Source organism: Phyllopteryx taeniolatus, chromosome 2 (assembly GCF_024500385.1).
Source record: "Phyllopteryx taeniolatus isolate TA_2022b chromosome 2, UOR_Ptae_1.2, whole genome shotgun sequence".
In the NCBI taxonomy this organism is placed as follows: Eukaryota; Metazoa; Chordata; class Actinopteri; order Syngnathiformes; family Syngnathidae; genus Phyllopteryx; species Phyllopteryx taeniolatus.
Genome location: NC_084503.1, coordinates 7069393 through 7089704, shown reverse-complemented (window position 1 = coordinate 7089704; position 20312 = coordinate 7069393). Strand labels below are relative to the sequence as shown.

At 43.6% G+C, this 20312-nt stretch overlaps 1 protein-coding gene across 4 annotated transcripts in view; it reads left to right on the top strand.

Moving 5' to 3' along the window:
• Positions 1-20312, top strand: part of ano1a (anoctamin 1, calcium activated chloride channel a) — a 51146-nt gene that overhangs the window by 3311 nt on the left and 27523 nt on the right. For all 4 annotated transcript variants that reach the window (XM_061757771.1, XM_061757749.1, XM_061757768.1 and 1 more), the window contains 10 exons: positions 1718-1857; positions 6177-6527; positions 8796-8894; positions 10025-10176; positions 10554-10608; positions 10783-10834; positions 15513-15568; positions 15775-15816; positions 17337-17401; positions 18878-19012. In XM_061757771.1, coding sequence (XP_061613755.1) covers positions 1768-1857; positions 6177-6527; positions 8796-8894; positions 10025-10176; positions 10554-10608; positions 10783-10834; positions 15513-15568; positions 15775-15816; positions 17337-17401; positions 18878-19012 — 1097 coding nt within the window. In that variant the 5' untranslated portion in view covers positions 1718-1767. The remainder of the gene's footprint in view (positions 1-1717; positions 1858-6176; positions 6528-8795; positions 8895-10024; positions 10177-10553; positions 10609-10782; positions 10835-15512; positions 15569-15774; positions 15817-17336; positions 17402-18877; positions 19013-20312) is intronic.

Here is a 20312-nt window from a genome sequence, read left to right as displayed (position 1 = left end):
GTACATTCAATGGGGGGACAATCCGATTTGCATGTTTTGATGGCAATGTTAACACGTACAGATATCATAAACCCCCTCGGACCCATTACGCCACTGTTAATCGACGGCCATTTCCTCGTTTTGTACATTGGCTCAGGAGGATCTGAACACACTTTGTGGAGGCAGAAAACATTCGAGCTGTTGCTTTCTCTGATCGATACAGGATACAGGATACAAGACGCAGGACAAATCTGGCGACACAGTAGCCTCGCACGGCAGTCCCAGCCGCGGTCAGGTTCAAAGAGACGATTGCCGTTATTCATGTTAGTGTGCCAGTCAATAAATTCCGTTTGGTTGTGAATGTCACAACACCCCAGTCTTTTGATCAAACTTGATAGTCTAACATTTAACAAAGCAGAACAAAGTGGATTTCAATTGAAAGAAAACAAACTCGGGATCGACAAAAGAAAGTTCTGTGGTTTTCGTCCTGGCCGTGGAACAGTGGACCAGTTCTACACCCTCAGGAGGGTCTTTGAGGTTGCATGGGAGTTTGCCCAACCAGTGGAGAAGGCGTTCGACCTCGTCTCCCGGGGAGTCCTGTGGGGGGTGCTCCGGGAGTATGGGGTACCGAACCTCCTAAGATGGGCTGTATGACCGGGGGTCAGAGTTTGGTCCGCATAAATCGGCAGTAAATCGGATTAATTTGCACTCCGCCGAGGGTGTCCTTTATCATCAATTCTCTTCATAACCTTTACGGACACTTGGTGTTGAGGGGGTCCGGTTTGGTGGCATCAGTCTCTGCTTTTTGCCGATGATGTGTTTCTGATAGCTGCACCACGCCACGATTTTCAGCTCTCACTGGAGCGGTTCGCAGACCGAATGTGACGGGATGAAAATCAGTACCTCCAAATCTGAGGCCACGGTCCTCAGTCGGAAACGGGTGGAGTGCCCTCTCCAGGTCGAGGAAGAGATCCTGCCCCAGGTGGTGGAGTTCAAGTATCTCGGGGTCTTATTCACGAGGGAGGGAAGAATGGAGCAGTATATCGACAGTAATGCGGACTCTGTATCGTTGTGGTGAAGGAGCTGATCCAAAAGGCACAAATGATACAAGCAGCCAAAATGATTTTACTCTGCAACCAAATCATGTGCTGGTGCGACCAACTTTCCCAGTTGGTCGCACCGGTGGAAAAGTTAGTGTCGAACTCTGATTTTGGCCCCACCACTACAAAGACGCAAATTGGAAAGGCTATTATTTTCCCGGGACCCTTGGAATCCTCACTTTTAAACCCTGCATACTACACAGGTTATTTATACTTTACAAAGGCGAAACAAAATTTGACATTTGTGGAGTAAATGCCAATAAAGCACTTGTATTTCAGGCTCTGCCAACACGTTTTCAGGCCGAATGTAATGTTTAAAAAAACAGCAACAAAAAACATACTATTGGACCACTGATCCTGAAAACATTCCAGTTGTTGCATTTCCTGCCAACTCACGAATTGTGCCAAGATATAGCGAGACAGACAGACAGACAGACAGACAGACAGACAGATAGAGGTAAAAACCTGTACACTTGGGTGACCATTGTTTTAAAATAACAGACCCATTTGGGGATTTCTGAAAAAAATAGGAAATTGTCCAACTTCGGACGTGGGAGGTTTCCGGTTAATTTGGTTAATTTTCACTCTTGGTAAGAAAAGACACTGATTTGAAATCCCTCTCTCTGTACCGATATCAGGTTCCCCTACACTGAGGACAGGCATCACCAAAGACGAGGAGCCCTGCATTATGCGGAGGAGTGACAACTATTGGCCAGTTCCCAGTGAGGAGAAGAACGTCGATATGGACAACACCAAGGCCCAGAGTGACAACTCCATAGTAGGAAACTACATCTGTCTTTTTGATGTGACTAGGAAACTATAGGGCGGGGTTAAGAGTGACGACTGATGTACGTTAAGTGGTTATCAGTCATTGAAATGGGACTAAAATAAAACTAAGTCAGGTACAAGAAATGCATATTTTTCTATTTGACATTTTTAAAAACAACAACAACAAGAATCAAATACAATAAAACAACCGAACAAGGGATGACCCTTGTTCTCTGCAGAGTTGTGGGAACTGTAGAGGAACAAAGTTGATGGGCCACACTAGGAATTTATGGGAACGAGTGGCGGAGGCTCGACTCAGGACAGAAGTGAGTATTTGCGAGCAACACGACGGTACCACAGATGCACGATTTGCCCCCGAGGGTGTTGATGGAGAAATATCGAAAAGATCAGAAGGCGTTGCGTTGCCTTTGTAGATCGAGAGAACGCCGATGGCAGAGTAGCTAGAGAGGAAGTGTGGCACTGCATGCGGAAGTCTGCAGTGGCAGAGAAGTATCGTATTTTCACGACCATAAGGCGCATCGTATTCAAAGGCGCAGTCTCGGTTACGGGGTCTATTTCTGTATTTAACACATTTGCATCAGGCGCACCGTATTATCGGGTGCAGGCATGGTAAAACATACGCTAGCTTAAAACATACGGTAGCATGCATGCACGCTAAAACAACGTTTTTTAAAAAAAATACAGGAAACGTTTGGTTGAGGTTGAGGCTGCCAAAAGGAGAGTCAACTAGTTCCAGTATTAAATCCAAGGGTTTACATACTTTTTCCTCACTGTCCTGTAAATGTTTGCTTTATCTTCAATCAAAATGTATTTTGTATGGTATTAGTTGAAGCAGAGTCTATTTGTTTATCCTTGTGATTTAAATGGAGATCTCACCACATTTTCTGATGCTCACTAATGCCCCGGCACACCGGTTGAGAATCATTGGTCTAGGGCCAGTCTGCTCCAGTAATCTGCGAATTCAAGACAGAGGACAAAAGTAAACATCGACCCATTGCTATATAGCTTGTCATTATTTTGTTGAGGGTCACTCGTAAGCTGCAGCCGAATTTTGCTTACTTTGGGCGAGAAGCATGGTACACATTGATCACTCCGGTTTCCTCCCACATCCCGAAAACATGCATGAATTGGAGACTCTAAATTGCCCGTAGGTGTGACTGTGAGTGCGAATGGTTGTTTGTTTGTATGTGCCCTGCGATTGGCTGGCGACCGGTTCAGGGTGTACCCCGCCTCCTGCCCGATGACAGCCGGGATAGGCTCCAGCACGCCCGCGACCCCAGTGAGGAGAAGCGGCTCAGAAAATGGATGGATATATACAGACACACACGTATATTTGCAATGCTGACCTGGCTGTAGTCAGTAGAGTAGAACAAAGTGAAACATAAATAAATAAATATGAACTTATGATCTTGGAATTTTCCTTGAGCTGTCACCTTATCGTGGTGGAGGGGTTTGTGTGTCCCAATGATCCTAGGAGCTAAGTTGTCTGGGGCTTTACGCCCCTGGTAGGGTCACCCGTGGCAAACAGGTCCTAGGTGAGGGACCAGACAAAGCACGGCTCAAAGACCCCTTATGACGAAGACAAAATATGGACTCAGGTTTCCCTTGCCCGGACGCGGGTCACCGGGGCCCCCCTCTGGAGCCAGGCCTGGAGGTGGGGCTCGAAGGCGAGCGCCTGGTGGCCGGGCCTGCACCCATGGGGCCTGGCCGGGCACAGCCCGAAAGGGTAACGTGGGTCCCCCTTCCCATGGGCTCACCACCTGTGGGAGGGGCCATAAGGGTCGGGTGCAGTGTGAACTGGGCGGTGACCGAAGGCGGGGACCTTGGCAATCCGATCCCCGGCTGCAGAAGCTGGCTCTAGGGACGTGGAATGTCACCTCTCTGGCAGGGAAGGAGCCCGAGCTGGTGTGTGAGGTCGAGAAGTTCCGACTAGATATAGTCGGACTCGCCTCCACGCACAGCTTGGGCTCTGGTACCAGTGCTCTCGAAAGGGGTTGGACTCTTTTACAGAGTTGGAGTTGCCCACGGTGAGAGGCGCCGAGCAGGTGTGGGTATACTTATTGCCCCCCGGCTCGGCGCCTGTACGTTGGGGTTCACCCCGGTGGACGAGAGGGTGGCCTCCCTCCGCCTTCGGGTGGGGGTACGGGTCCTGACTGTTGTTTGTGCCTATGCACCAAACAGCAGTTCAGCGCCGAAATGTATTTACTGACATTGGTTTTCCGAAGTGTTCCTGGAGCTTTAAAATAATTTGCGTAGCAAAATTACATCATAAGTATTACAAATGTTCATTGTTTAGTAACCATGAGCCAGTAATTACAGTATTAAGTACTTGTTGAAATACAACGTTGATCTTTAAACTAAGATATGTGTGCCCTGCGATTGGCTGGCAACCGGTTCAGGGTGTACCCCGCCTCCTGCACCGAAGATAGCTGGGATAGGCTCCAGCGCTCCCGTGATCCTTGTAAGGAGAAGCGGCTCAGGAAATGTCAAAACAATGTTACCTGACATACTGGTCAGACCTGTCTGACCTGGACACCCCCCCCCCCCCCCCCACTCACCTGCTCCTGGACTTTCTTTCCACCAGCCAAAACAGACAAACTTGGTCTCCGGCGCTCCTCCGCTTGGACATTGAGGCTCCCCATGAGGCTGTGTGCCTGATGCTCTCCACACTATCCACACAGATTTAATTCATTATTTATTATTTAAGATATATATATATCCCACAAGGACTTTAACTTTTTTTGGAGACGTGTTTACTATTTGACTTCCGTAGCACCTGGTTCAACGTTGGGGTTGCAAATTCTGGGCCCCCCTACCGCACTCCTAAAACAGTCCATTATATGTCTCAGATTACGACAAAAGGGCCTATATCTAGTTCTATTCAGATTTCTATTTCTTCTTTCTATTATATTCTAAATCAAGTTCCAAGTATTTTTAGTCTTTTACTTCTTTAATTTCTGCTCATTCATTGTTGTTTTTGACCAGGAAAAAGAGAAAGGTTTGAAAAAGAATTAATTTCAATCGAATGAATGAATGGATGACATTTTATAGCCCACATAGGCTTGGAAAACACCAAACAATCAAATACATAATCCAGCATCCAACAAAAAGTCATGTCAAAACAAACAACCATTCGCACTCACATTCACACTCACATTCACACTCACACTCACGGGCAATTTAGAGTGACTGTGAGGCAGACGCTCTAACCAATCACCCACCGCGCCGCCGGCAGTATCATCCGATAACTTTAAAAGGTGGCTGCCCTCTTTGGAAAACCCGCAGTTGTCTGTGTACATGATTAAAAGCAGAGGGAAACGCACACAGACCTGCGAGGAACCTCCATTTGATATGACGGCGTTGGTCATGTGACCGTTGGCAAACAGACGCTAAAATCCTGTCCGTTGAGAAATTTCAAAGCCGCCCTAAAAGCAAGTCACAAAATTCAAATGTGAGGCTGCATCTCATTAAAAGCTGCTGAGAAGTGAGCAAATACACGTCTTGCATGTAAATGGAGTTTTCTCGGCGCTTGTATAACTCGTTCAAGATGAAATTGGAAGCGACATCCGCACCTTTCAGAGCTTGATCAATTTGGGAGACAATTTCATTCTTCAGTGTTTCCTCCAAAATCTTCATCACCAGGGATGATAGAGCAACAGGTCTAAATTAGTTTCATCCTTTTGCACGATGATTATTATTTTGGATACGTCCCGAGGAGAGAGAGTCAAGATGGGATTTGGCTAGAGTGTGAATACAAGTGGCAATGCAGCATAATTTGGTGAGTGGGATGATTGAAGGCGGCGAAGAGGTGTCGGGGTGGTGAAAGTACACTAGGCAGACCGTGTGACAGAATTCATGTGCGAAAGGAACGCTTGCAGTGCTGCTGAGGACGACGCACATTGTAAGTTGAATTCCCCCTTGCGTGATTTACAAGCAGTCAAATCAAATCAATAGGAATACAAAATCATTTTAAAGGAATAAAAACTACGATGCAGTATTTACTGTTCCACCCCACTGGAAAAACCATAGCCACAATAATAAACATATTGTTGAATTAATACCTCTGATCGACACTTCTGAAGTGTACGTTAAACCTACCCAAATAAACAATGTAGGACAGCACCTGCACATCATTTCTAACACACTTTGGCAGCAAAAGAATCGAACATGCACATTTTACATGACATAATAAATCACTTTTGTAATGTTTTTTGTATTGTATTTGGCAATTTACAGTACGGCCATAAAAAAAACCCATTGAGAAACAGTTCACAAAAGAAAACCTATCATTCTCTTTCTTTCCTCTAGCCAATGAAAAATCTGAACGCTGAAGGCAGAGCATCATTGCGTCCTCAGTTTGGCCCATACTTTGCCGATGGCGAGCGGCGAGTGGACTACGTGCTTGCGTACCACATCCAGAAACCCAACAGGTCTAGCAGCAGAAAATCACCCAAGTTTGGAGACGACAACTTCATTCGCCGCCTTCGACGTAGCTTGAGCATGAGAAGCAGCCGCGCACCTTTACAGCCCAAAGAAGACCCTGAGATTGCTGCCCAAGAGCAACAGACTGATTACCATGAGGATGAAAAGCGATTCAGGCGGGAAGAGTTTGTGGAAAACCTCCTGAAGACTGGCTTGGAAGTAGAAAAGGCTGACGAGGTAAGAAAAATGCATTAAGTGCAACTCACAATTTGCATACGTGTTAAATGGCTCAGACTATACGGAGGGACTATGATTTCAAAGCCAAAAGCATACAGCAGATTAGCATTAGCTAACAGCATATGTGCTACCTCATAACGTTCCCCACAGTCCCGAGTCCGCTGTGACTCAAAAACAGGTAGAGGAGCAGCAAAGAGATTGACAGAGGACAGGGACAGGGTGAGGGAGAGTCAACAAGGGGAAGCTTCAGAAATGGAACATTATAGTCCGAAGTGGTGAGTTATGAACAGGCACTTATGACTGTGAAATATCTGACTATGACCTCGTTGTATTTAAACGCCTTTAGGCTCGTGCTTCTGAAATCTTTTACCCCAATACCACCTTCCCACCAAGTACCACCATTATGACCAACATTAAAATACAGGAAGCATAGTAGCCCATATAGAAAGTATACTTAATACTATTGTACAGTCCCAATTCCAATGAAGTTGGGACCTTGTGTTAAACATAAATAAGAACAGAATACAATGATTTGCAAATCATGTTCGACCTATATTTAATTGAATACACTATAAAGACAAGATATTTAATTGTCAAACTGATAAACTTTATTGTTTTTAGCAAATAATCATTCAATTAGAATTTAAAAAAGCTGGGACAGGGTCATGTTTACCACTGTGTTACATCACCTTTTCTTTTAACAACATTCAATAAACGTTTGGGAACTGAGGACAGTAATTGTTGAAGGTTTCTTGGTGGAATTCTTTCCCATTCTTGCTTGATGTACAGCTTCAGCTGTTCAACAGTCCGGGGTCTCCGTTGTCGTATTTTACGCTTCATAATGCGCCACACGTTTTCAATGGGAGACAGGTCTGGACTGCAGGCAGGCCAGTCGAGTACCCGCACTCTTTGACTACGAAGCCACGCTGTTGTAACACGTGCAGAATGTGGTTTGGCATTGTCTTGCTGAAATAAGCAGGGCCGTCCATGAAAAAGACGTTGCTTGGATGGCAGCATATGTTTCTCCAAAACCTGTATGTACTTTTCAGCATTAATGGTGCCTTCACAGATGTGTAAGTTACCCATGCCATTGGCACTAACACAGCCCCATACCATCACAGATGCTGGCTTTTGATCTTTGTGTCCATAACATTCCGGATGGTTCTTTTCCTCTTTGGCCCGGAGGACACGACGTCCACAATTTCCAAAAACAATTTGAAATGTAGACTCGCCAGACCACAGAACACTTTTCCACTTTGCATCGGTCCATCTTAGATGAGCTCGGGCCCAGAGAAGCCGGCGGTGTTTCTGGGTGTTGTTGATAAATGGCTTTGGCTTTGCATAGTAGAGTTTCAAGTTGCACTTCCGGATGTAGCGCCCAACTGGATTTACTGACATTGGTTTTCTGAAGTGCTCGTGAGCCCATGTGGTGATATCCTTTCCACATTGATGTCGGTTTGTGATGCAGTGCCGCCTGAGGGATCGAAGGTCACGGGCGTTCAATGTTGGCACTGATTTCTCCAGATTCTCTGAACCTGTTGATGATATTCTGGACCGTAGATGATGAAATCCCTAAATTCCTTGCAATTGTACGTTGAGGAACATTGTCCTTTTTTTGGAACGTGTTGCAGACATAAAATTCTAAATTAATGATGATTTGCTAAAAACAATCAAGTTTATCAGTTTGAACATTGAATATCTTGTCTTTGTAGTGTCTTCAGTTAAATATAGGTTGAACATGATTTGCAAATCATTGTATTCTGTTTTGATTTATGTTTAACACAACGTCCCAACTTCATTGGAATTGGGACTGTAAATCACTGTAACATTATGCACGGTTGGAGCATTAACACTACACTTACATATAGAAAATCAAGAAATGGTACTTAGGGATTTAATTACAATTTATTGCACATAAAATTAAAAGTGAAATACTGTACAACTGAACTGTACTTAACAAAAGTATTGTGCTAGATCAAAAAGAAAAAAAGTTGTCGCCACTGCAACATTGTGCACAGTCCGACCATTTATTTCAGTGATTCTTGTACGTACCACTAGAGCACAGTTGCCCAACTCAAGGCCCGACGGCCAGATCTGTCCCACCACAACATTTTATGTGGGCCACCGAAGCAATTCAATTGTGTGTTTACTTCATGTTTCTTTTCATGCAAATTTTCTTCACTTTTAACAGGTATTACAATTGATCAAATGTGTCTGTCATGCAACTGTCATTGTTTCATGCATTGGTCTCTTTGAAAATGTAAATAGTGCAAGATCCCTGGAATTGGCTTTTTGAAGATCCATGCCCCATGGAATGTTCTGTGTCGGGAGGCTGAGTTCATGAAGCTCAAGATTCCAACAAACAAGGTACACACAAACAAGTCCATCTTTACCTGGTTCATCAAATGCTTATTTGGGAAATGAAATTCTCGTTGACATGAAGCCATCTTTTCTCAGTATCTCAGGACCGAAGATGACGATGAATGAAACATGGATTGTCATCTCATTCAATGCAAGGAGTCCTCGGTTTACATATCAGCATAAGGCATTTGAGTTTCGGATTGGCGTGCGATGAACTAGTTTGTGCAGCAGCGTAGGGATACGTCGTCACACGGCACAAGAGGGCGCACTCTGTCACTGCCCTACTTGCTGTGTCATTTGAATTGTTTTACATTCATACATATTATAATGTTGACTGTAACGATGACTTTACGATGGCTGACCGGTTAGCACATCTGCCTGCCAGTTCGGAGGACCTTGGTTCAAATCTGGCCTCGCCTGTGTGTAATTTGCATGTTCTCCCCGTGCCTGTGTGGGTTTTCGTCCACCCACATCCCAAAAACATGCGTGCTCGCTTGATTGAAAGATCCGAAATTGCCCGTAGGTGTGGACATGAGTGCGGAGGGTTGTTTGTTCAGGGTGTGCCCCACCTCTTGCCCAGAGTCAGCCGGGATAGGCTCCGGCGCACCCGCGACCCTAGTGAGGATAAGCGGCGCGGAAAGTGAATGACTTAATGACTTTACCACTGCGTTAGCACAGGTTAGCGATAGATTAGCAGGTACAAATTTGGGTTACGTTGCCGCGATAGGAACGGAACGCCGTCCTAACTGAGGAGCCCTGTATGTGCACAACATTGTCTCCGTCAATCCCCGTAACGTTTTATGCTGAGGATTTTCCTCGTCATGAAACGTTTTAGCCTTTGCCCACAATAACACCACACAGAAAAATGACAAAATATAAAATGCGATCAATTCAAAAGGGGTCAAATAGAAAGATTTGGTTTTAAAATGCATTTCATACACGGGTTCCGTCGGTCTCTTGTCGGCCGGTTATCACATTGCGCGGATCCCACATCTTCTCATCGATCAACTCTCAACTCAACTCAACTCAACACAACACAAATATATTCTTAGATCAAAGGAAATCAAAACTCTTTAGAAAGCAATCCATTTTCAGTTCCAATTAACACTATTTCACTCCTCTTGTATCCCTTGTAGGTTTTTGAGATTAAACAAGGAAATAATATTGTTGAAAAGGTCCGACTGTTCATTCACAAAGTCACATCTCCTTTGCACCCAAAAGTGGACACCAATAAGTCACCAAGTGTGAAATCACTCTCTCATCCTTTTTCCAGAGAGAAGGAGCACCTGTGAGTAAAACCTTTACCTGGATAAATGTTTGTTGAACCACTAACACACCTTGTTTGATGTGAATATATTTTGGGAAGATAATTCATGTTTACTAATGCGTGCAGTGTGTAATGCCGACCCCTTGAAATACAGAATAACCCTTTATGTAACGTACTCTTACTCAAAACACAATGACTCAATGACAGCTGGCATGGTCGGCAGAATTAGACAGTATATTACACACTTATTATTGTACAGTATTTTTACTGGGCTTAGTAGCATGAACTATTAATGACTGAATTATTGATCAATTCCATTGAAAACTACATTGCAATTGCGGGTGCTGTCAAGTGTGAGAAAGCATCGAAGCTGAGATTAGTTTTGCTTTCCTCGCTAGATTTGATCTATCTGACAGAGATCATGTCTTTGACAGCAGGACGAGGAGTTTCATTGTAAGTATTATTATTATTATTAGCTTGGTGAAATGCAAGATGAAAGAGGTGGGTGGAAAAAACAACACACCCTACTAACTCAGTAATCAATTACATAATGTACAATATATCAATTCAAAGTAAATCGACATGACAGGTCTCATGACAACATTTGGATGTTTCCTGTGTGGCCAGGTGTATGAAGTGCTCAAAAGGACAAGATGCACCAGGGCCATGTACTCAATGGGTGAGAATTCTTCAGATCACTCCAACTCTAAGGGCCAGTTCTTTGCCAACCTACAAATCCAGATTGAAAAAAAAAAATCCATATTTCCATGATATCCTTGTTATTGTTTGTTATTTTGTATTCATGTCACGCAAACATCTGCCGCTCACCTTTTTTGTTTATGAGACAAAAACAAATCAGACAGTCATAGGAGTGACTTGATCATGCCGCATTCACTCGGTTGCGACTGAGCTGGAGCCTATCCCGACTGACTTTGCACAACAGGCAGGGAACACCCTGGACTGGTCGCCAGCTCATCGCTGGGCACATATGTTACACCCTGAATTTGCTGAAAACCGGGATGAAATAATCACGAGAGTGATCGTGTGTTGGGTCCTTCGCAGACTTGACTTGAGTGAGTCCATATTTTATACCCAAAAAAGTTTGTCATAATATTTGACAATATTTGCAGTCATTTCCTTCCCTTTTACACACAGCGATTGCTGTTAAATGAAATCTTCAAATGGCTAACTTACAACGTAACCCATCAATGTATACATCTCACAACAATAGAAATGTTTACATTTACCTGTAACTCAAAACAGTAGCAACTCCATAGCTTCACTTAACGACTTGTCTGACTTCGAAAACGAGGAGTTTGCTCTCATACACGTCGTAAAATGCCTGCGGCAAGAGGAGGGGCACACCCTGAACTGGTTGCCAGCCAATCGCAGGCCACATACACACAAACAACCATTCGCACTCACATTCGCACCTACGGGCAATTTAGAGTTGTCAATTAACCTACCATGCATGTTTTTGGGATGTAGGAGGAAACCGGAGCGCCCGGAGAAAACCCACGCTGGCACGGGGAGAACGCGCAAACTCCACACAAGTGAGGCCGGGGATTGAACCCCGGTCCTCAGAACTGTGAGGCAGACGCTCTGCATAGACCAGCAAGGTGAAAACCAGCAAAAACCAGCATATGCTGTTTTTGTTGTGTTTTGGTGCTGCTCTTGCTGGAACCAGCATGGTACCAGCATGATGGTCTTGCTGGCGTCACCAGCAAAGCAGCATGCCGGTTTTGGTGGCGTCACTAGCTACAAGTGGGGCAACAGCAGTATGCTGGTAGCTGGTGACACCTGTAAAACCAGATCTGACTGGCACAGTCGTATTGATCAACGTCGTATGTTGATAATGTTGAAGTTCAAGACGTTAGCTCCCATATTAACAGCACAGCGGAAACAAGCTACCAAGCTAGCAGACCAACCCCAGTAGACTGTAGTAATCTTTTATATGAGCAAAAACGGATTATTTTAGGTTTAACGTTAACTGATCACAACAGCAAGTGAGTTCAGTTAACCTCATTAGCTATTAAAACAGCCGTGTATTGAAAACAAAATGGCTTACTGTGTGAATCCTCCTCGAAAAGCAGACGCTGTGGTCGAGTTGGGCGCGCAGGTGGAAGCATTCTACCGAAAACAGATTTGAATTCTCCTTTAGTTTGATTGGCGGTGGGCAAACTAGAGTTAGACGCATTACCGCTACTTACCAGACTGGAGTGTGGAAGGGTCAAAAGGCATTATTTAGAGCAGTGATCACAAATCCATAAGTATTCAGACCCTTTGCTGTGACACTCATATATTTCACTCGGGTGCTGTCCAATTCTTCTGATCATCCTTGAGATAGTTCTACACCTTCATTGGAGTCCGGCTGTGTTTGATTATGCTGATTGGACTTGATTAGCAAAGCCACACCCCTGTCTGTATAAGACTTTACAGCTCACAGTGCATGTCAGAGCAAATGAGAATCATGAGGTCAAAGGAACTGCCTGAAGAGCTCAGAGACAGAATTGTGGCAAGGCACAGATCTGGGCAAGGTTACAAAAACCATTCTGCTGCACTTAAGGTTCCTAAGAGCACAGTGGTCTCCATAATCCTTAAATGGAAGATGTTTGGGACAACCAGAACCCTAATGAGAGCTGGCCGTCCGGCCAAACTGAGCAATCGACGGAGAAGAGCCTTGGTGAGAGAGGTAAAGAAGAACCCAAAGATCACTGTGGCTGAGCTCCAGAGATGCAGTCGGGAGATGGGAGAAAGTTCTAGAAAGTCAACCATCACTGCAGCCCTCCACAAGTTGGGGCTTTATGGCGGAGTGGCCCGACGGAAGCCTCTCCTCTGTGCGAAACACATGAAAGCCTGCATGGAGTTTGCTAAAAAAAAAACACCTGAAGGACTCCCAGATGGTGCTAAATAAGATTCTCTGGTCTGATGAGACCAAGATAGAACATTTTGACCTTAATTCTGAGCGGTTTGTGTGGAGAAAACCAGGCACTGCTCATCACCTGTCCAATACAGTCCCAACAGTGGCATGCTGTGGGGGTGTTTTTCAGCTACAGGGACAGGACGACCGGTTGCAATCTAAGGAAAGATGAATGCGGCCAAGTACAGGGATCTCCTGGACGAAAACCTTCTCCAGAGTGCTCAGGACCTCAGACTGGGCCGAAGGTTCACCTTCCAACAAGACAATGACCCTAAGCACACAGCTAAAATAACAAAGGAGTGGCTTCAGAACAACTCCGTGACTGTTCTTGAATGGCCCAGCCAGAGCCCTGACTAAAACCCTATTGAAAATGGCTGTCCACCAACATTCACCATCTATCCTTACAGAACTCGGGAGGATCTACAAGGAGGAATGGCAGAGGATCCCCAAATCCAGGTGTGAAAAACTTGCATCTTTCCCAAAAGGACTCATGGCTGTTTTACCTCAAAAGGGGACTTCTACTAAATACTTACAATACAAAGGGTCTGAATACTTATGTGTGTGATATTTCAGTTTTTCTTTTTTAATAAATCTGCGAAAAATTCAACAATTCGGTTTTTTTTCTGTCAATATGGGGTGCTGTGTATACATTAATGAGGGGAAAAAAAACAACCTTCAATTATTTTAGCAAATGGCTGCAATATAGCAAACAGTGAAAACTTTAAGGGGGTCTGAATACTGAATCTACATGTGTTAAACAACTCAGGACAGAGCACTTTCTCTTTGAACCCACACACTTTTCAAGTGAGCAAAAATATTGGAACAGACATGATTAAATGAACTTAAAGTGAATAATGTTTAATAGTTGGTGGCATAACCCTTACTTGCAATAACTGTATCAAGCCTGCAAACCATTGACTTCACCAGACTCCATCCATCCGTCCATTTTCAACACCGCTTATCCCGATTAGCGCGCTACTGGGCCAGCCTTTTGATATACAATATTGTTAGCTCAAAGTTAAAAAGTCACAAAACATAATTAAACAAGTACAGGATAGACTACAGTGTGTGTATAGGGGTGCAGTGGACGTGAGTTTTAGGTGAGGTGGGGGAACCCTTTCAAGAGTCCTGAATGTATGGGGGCCCAGGATTTGGTGCTATGCCCCTTCCCTGGAGAGCAGTCGTACCTGTGAGGTCTGCTCTTATGGTAAGGATTTCCTCAAGACATGAAAATCTCAAACCATTGAGATGACCCAATTGGTTGACTATTATGGCAATGTGGACCCCTTCGGTAACATGGGAACAACTGTGGTGGTAAATCTGCTTGACCAGCATCCCATACTGTTCCACTATACATCCCATGCTGGTCCACGAGCATCCCATGCTGGTCTACTAACATCCTATGCTGGTCCACTAGTTTGACCAGCATTCCCATGATGGTCCACCAGTAGCTGACCAGCACAAACCAGCATTAACCATCCTACCCCAGCAAAAAAAATCCATGGTGCTTGATGCTGGATTTTTCAGCAGACATGAACAATCGATCTCAGATCGCTCGGTAACACTGTGGTGAGATCTCAGATGCACGGTTTGTGATGTGATTCACAAGATTTTTAACCCTATCAAGAGTATTTATCTTTTAATCTTCATCATTTTCTTGATATTACAAAACTATTTGAAATATAACCAGACTAGTATTTTAAGGTGGAACGGTGATTAGCACATCTGCCACACAGTTCTGAGGACCCGGGTTCAAATCCGGCCTCCCTGTGCCTCCGTGGGTTTCCCCCCACGTCCCAAAAACATGCATGAATTGGAGGCTCTAAATTGCCCGTAGGCATGACTATGAGTGCGACTGGTTGTTTGTTTGTATGTGCCCTGCGATTGGCTGGCAACCGGTTCAGGGTGTGCCCCGCCTCCTGCCCGATGACAGCCGGGATAGGCTCCAGCACGCCCGCGACCCACGTGAGGAGAAGCGGCTCAGAAAATGGATGGATGGATTGGAAATATATTTTCATGTGCCGGCAAGGCGGACGACTGGTTAGCACGCTGAGCCAGGATTTCTCATCCAACATCAGTGTGTAACCTCACAAATGCGCTTCAGGATAAATGGTCAGAACTTCTCCAGGTGGGTTTTCTCCAGGTAGTCCGGTTTCCTCCCACATTCCAAAAACATGCATGGTAGGTAGATTGAAGACTCTAAATTGTCCGTAGGTGTGAATGTAACTGTGTTATGAATGGTTATTTTTCTATATGAGTGGTTCAGAAAATGGATGAATATAAATATATATATATATATATATATATATATGTGTATATATCGTGATCGGAGGACCAGAACTCTGTTCCAGAAGCAAATCAGAACATACTGCCTTGCTTAGCATCGTTGATGTGACTGTTCCATCTATGTTTCGGCTTATGATATCGATTTTCACAGGGATCACCAGTTTGCTTGCCAATGGCGTTTATACAGCTGCTTATCCTCCTCATGATGTGAGTATCAGCATCAATTCCTCACTCAGACCTGAGAACAGGTCGCACCATTATACTTGTGTAATAGTAAAGCCTCCATGGGCTGCATAATTGTGTTGCGATTTTAGAGAACGTGTGACATTTTTATGGCCACAAACAAGTAAATACGACTGCTAAATTTTGTGCTACTCTGCTTTAGATATTGAATTGAAGTGTTTGTGTTACAGGGGGACATAGAGGGAGTCAATGCGGAACCTAATGACAGAAAGGTAACCAAAATAGACTCACGTCAATCAATTTCATCTGTATGATTACTTGATACGTGTTCAGTTCAATTCAATATTTAAAAATGGACAATTTAAGCAACTCAGCTCAAATGAGAGGATTTGCAAATTTGAGCTTGTTCACCAGGCAAGCTCTCATTTAACTTGCAGACAGCGTTCACCAACCTCCGCAATTTCAAGGGAACCTGTGACAGTTTTAAACCAAATGGTTTTAAACCGGACTCAAAAGCAGACTGAGACAGAGGAAGCAGTTGGTAGGGGTTTATTTCGAGGGAGCGTGAGGAGGTGCAGGAATACTCTGGCGCTGGAACGCTGGAACTGCCATGCTTAAATGCAGGTTGTGATGAGCGCTGATTGAACCCAAGTGCGCAGGCAAGGAGGTGATCAGTGCTGGAGAGAGGGGGGGGGGGGGGGGGGGGGGACAAAGCACTGCCCACTTTCAGCCTTATAATGGTTTGACCACGCTCGTAACTCAAAACACTCATATCTCAAATCATTTCCCCCCATTGAAATGAATGGACATGCCATCTCTTCCAGCCTCCCCAAAACACGTATGTCTTTTCTAATAGGGAAAATAGCACACTGTAATATTGCTCTTTAAAAAACAACAGAGTAGTAACATAAATAAACCGAATGTAAAGAATTGAACAGTTTGTGCATCAGGATTTAAGGCTTCAATTCGATTTATTGTGCATTGGCCACAGGGTGGCAGTATAATACAGTCATGCAGACAACTGAAGAAGAATCACCACTACTCTCAGTGACTCAGTAAGCTGTAATGATATTTGACTTGATACATTCCTGCCAGTATTGTGATATTGTGTGTCTACAGGTGTTGCTCCACATGTAGCAAGACCTTGATTTTACTGTCTTGAAGCTCACCCTTGCCCAAGTGATGAGCTTCTGCTGCCTGGGACAGATGTAGTGGTGACAGTCAAGGACATGCGTGAAGGTCTCTATTGAAGGTCGTCGCACTCCAGACTTCAGTAGAGGGCCCCTGCACTCTCCCTCTGCCGACGTAACAATCATGTTCATTGGCGAGGGCAAAGAGGATGACTGAGATGGTGCAGCCAGTTATGATGCCGTTCTCGAGGCACTTCCAGGCAGATGTGCCTGGGTCAGCAGTAACTGTTGTAATAATCCAGGATAAGGTCCGTGATCTTGCTGGGAACATGTTGTCGCTGTAGGGCAAACTCGACGAGTTTGAGCGTTCGGGATCCGTAGGCGTTTGCGAGGTACAGCCCGTGCGATTACTCCAGGGTGTTACCTCCTGAGATCTCCTGAACAGAGGTGTCAATGTAGCTACTTTTTGAGAAGGAACCCATATACAGTGTCTCCTCAATGCAAGTTGAAGCAGAACAGCGACTTAACTCAATTACCAATAGTCAGCAGATATCGTATAATTGTCCACAAAAAGTCACAGTTGTCAATTGTCAACGTAACATAGCGTGTATTCCATATGTTCATTTCCATACAGTTACAAAAGTTACTATCTCTCTTCACAGACACTATATGAGGAATGGGCCAGCTACAGTGTCTTCTACAAGTACCAGCCCATTGGACTAATTAGGTGAGATCTATTGCAGTGCTCGTGGGGGCCACTTTTGACCCTACGTGCCCCCATGTGTGCGATATGCCCCTTTGCTCCATTAATCACGCGTTACCTCATAAATAATGTCCCTGCCACACACTATACAACCAAGTGTCCTAGCCACAATAAAAGTTGTTACAGTGCCATTGAGCGTCATTGTCACGAGTCCCTCCGGTGCGTTCACAGGCAGTTGGAAATCACAAGAGCCCTTAACTCTCACAGCCAGGTTGCTACAATTATAAAGGAAAAAAAAAATGAAATTCTCTTACCTTGACTTCCTGGTCAGTCGCTAGCTGTTCTTCTTTAGTCCAAAGGAGCAACAGCTTTTGTAATGATCTATGACATTTCCATATTTAAAATCAATGACAGATAAATGAATGTCCACTATCTTTTAGCAAGACAAAATGAAAGAGATCAATGAAATACATTATAGTGTGACATTATCCAACAAATGTTTTTCAGCATTGCAAAAAGCTGAAGAGATGACCATTGGATTTAGACGATCACAATATTATCACTAACAAATCAATGCACACGTCAACAATTAAGGGTCGCAAACTTCACAACAAAGTATCTACATTCACACGACCATAAAATAGTAATGGTAATTCCGCTTCTTTTTAGACAACCAGCTCTTTTGAATCGTCTCCCAAACGGCTCTTTTGATTTGTTGTTATTTAATCTATTACCCCGAAAATATTGTAAAATTATGCGTACTAATGTAAAAAAAAACATGAAATCTTTTGTCATTATGTTGATCATACAAATATGCTATTATTATAAATGTATTATAAAAATCTGCCTTTATTTATTCACTCTACATGGTGCTACAATAAAATAAAAACACTTAATAAAACATGCTTAATGATTTACAATTGTACTTTTAAATTTAAAGTGAAGCAACACAAAATCACTGCAAAACACACAAAAACGGGTTTGCCACATTTTGCCAAACCAAATTTTTCGAGTACTTTGGATGTAATGTTGTCTTTATGGTGCCTCAGTAAAAAAAAAATGTGAAATATGAATTAAAATCGCCCATGCATTCCTGAGCTCCAAACGTTTTTCTGCCGAGAGGCCTGAAATTTGGTTAATTTGAATTTCTCTCAATCACATAATGTGGTACACTACATTAAATACTGTCAGTCTATACAGTCCGGTTGGGCGTCAAGACACGAGTGAGTTATTAACATGACGTGACATATCTCAATCATATGAGCTCTATTTTTCCTAGTGTTCATCAAAGTGAGAGTCATTCACTTAGATGGCTCTGTTATGTGAGCAGTTGTTTAATTCCGCCAGCATCCATTTTTTTTTATGAAGCAATTATTCAAATGTAATAATCCATTTAGATCTGTTCGCCACTTCCTCGTGATCAATTCAAAGACGATCCCCCCCTCCCCTACATGTTAGGGTTTCATATCAATTTTGTTTTCATTGTTTTTATGCCCACAGGAAGTATTTCGGGGAGAAGGTTGGACTGTACTTTGCCTGGCTCGGAGTCTACACACAGATGTTAATCCCTGCTGCCATTGTTGGAGTAATTGTATTCCTCTATGGATGTGCCACTATTGATGATAATGTACCAAGGTATGCTAGAGATTTGATTTGTAACATATCTGATGCACAACTGTAGGCAGAAACCCATCATTATTTATCATCACTTATCATTGTTTCTTTTTTATTTCGGATAACTCGCAACTTGTTCCAATCGTATTTTAAGCTTCCACATCCCTGATGAAACAGAGCGCTTCAAACCTTTGTTCAAACCAGGGGCGTCGCTAGGTTTTATGGGCAGGGTAGGAAGCCCCAGCAGGTAATCGGTAGACAAAATGAATTCAGTAACATTTGTCCTCAACCGTTGAAGCAAAATATTTTGAAATTAAATATTAAAGTAATATTAATATTCATTTTAATTGGAAATTGTCTAAATATTTAGGCTCGTCAATAGGGTGTTTTCTGTCATGAACGTAACAAAGGACAGGAGCCAAATGCCTGACTCCAATACACAAAGGACGCTTCCAAAAGAGTAGTTTAATAAATGGGCAAGTTTGGTACACGGGTGGGCAGTCAGAGAAGGCAACAGTATCCAAAAAGCGGGAGGCAAAAGGCAAGGTCAGTCATTATAAATTGTGTCAAGGCTTACTGTGAGTCAGGGACGTGGAACTAGGAATGCTGGAATGTGACGACAAGGTACAACGAACCGGCAACCCGATAGAATGAGACAATGTGAAATGATTATTAGGCGAAACGAGGCACAGATGGGGACGAAGCTCTCGGCAGCAGCTGTGCACAAGGCCGGGGAAGCTAACAACCACAACACACGCAAACAGGACAGTTATAGTCAAATCTCAGATTTTTTTCCCCCGCCAAAATCCGATATCGGATTTGAATACATTTGTTTCCCTATTCAATAAAAAGAAGCAAACGACAATTACGCCCCCCCCGACCAGAACCTTAGTAGTGCAAAACCAGGTTTTGCTGCTTCTGGCGCTATGGCCAGTGCCCAGGTCCTGCTGGAAGATGAAATCTGCATTTCCATACAGATCCTCTCCAAACAGAAAATTTGGGCTGATTTCTTCACAGTATTCTAATGTTTTGAATTCCTGATTTCATGGGTTTTATGAGCTGGAAGCCCACATTATGTAAAAAATAAATGAATCTATAATCTATGAAAGTGTAACTTTTTGAACGGAGGTATGGAAATAAATCATCTTTTCAGATATTCCGATTTTTTGGAAAGGGTCTGTATGTATCCAGTACTACCAGAACGTATTCACACCCCTTCACCTTTTCCACATTTTGCATTCTAAAGCTGATTTGAGCATTGCTTTCTTTTTAAAAAATCTACATAAAGTATCCCATAATGACAAAGTAATTAATAATCCAG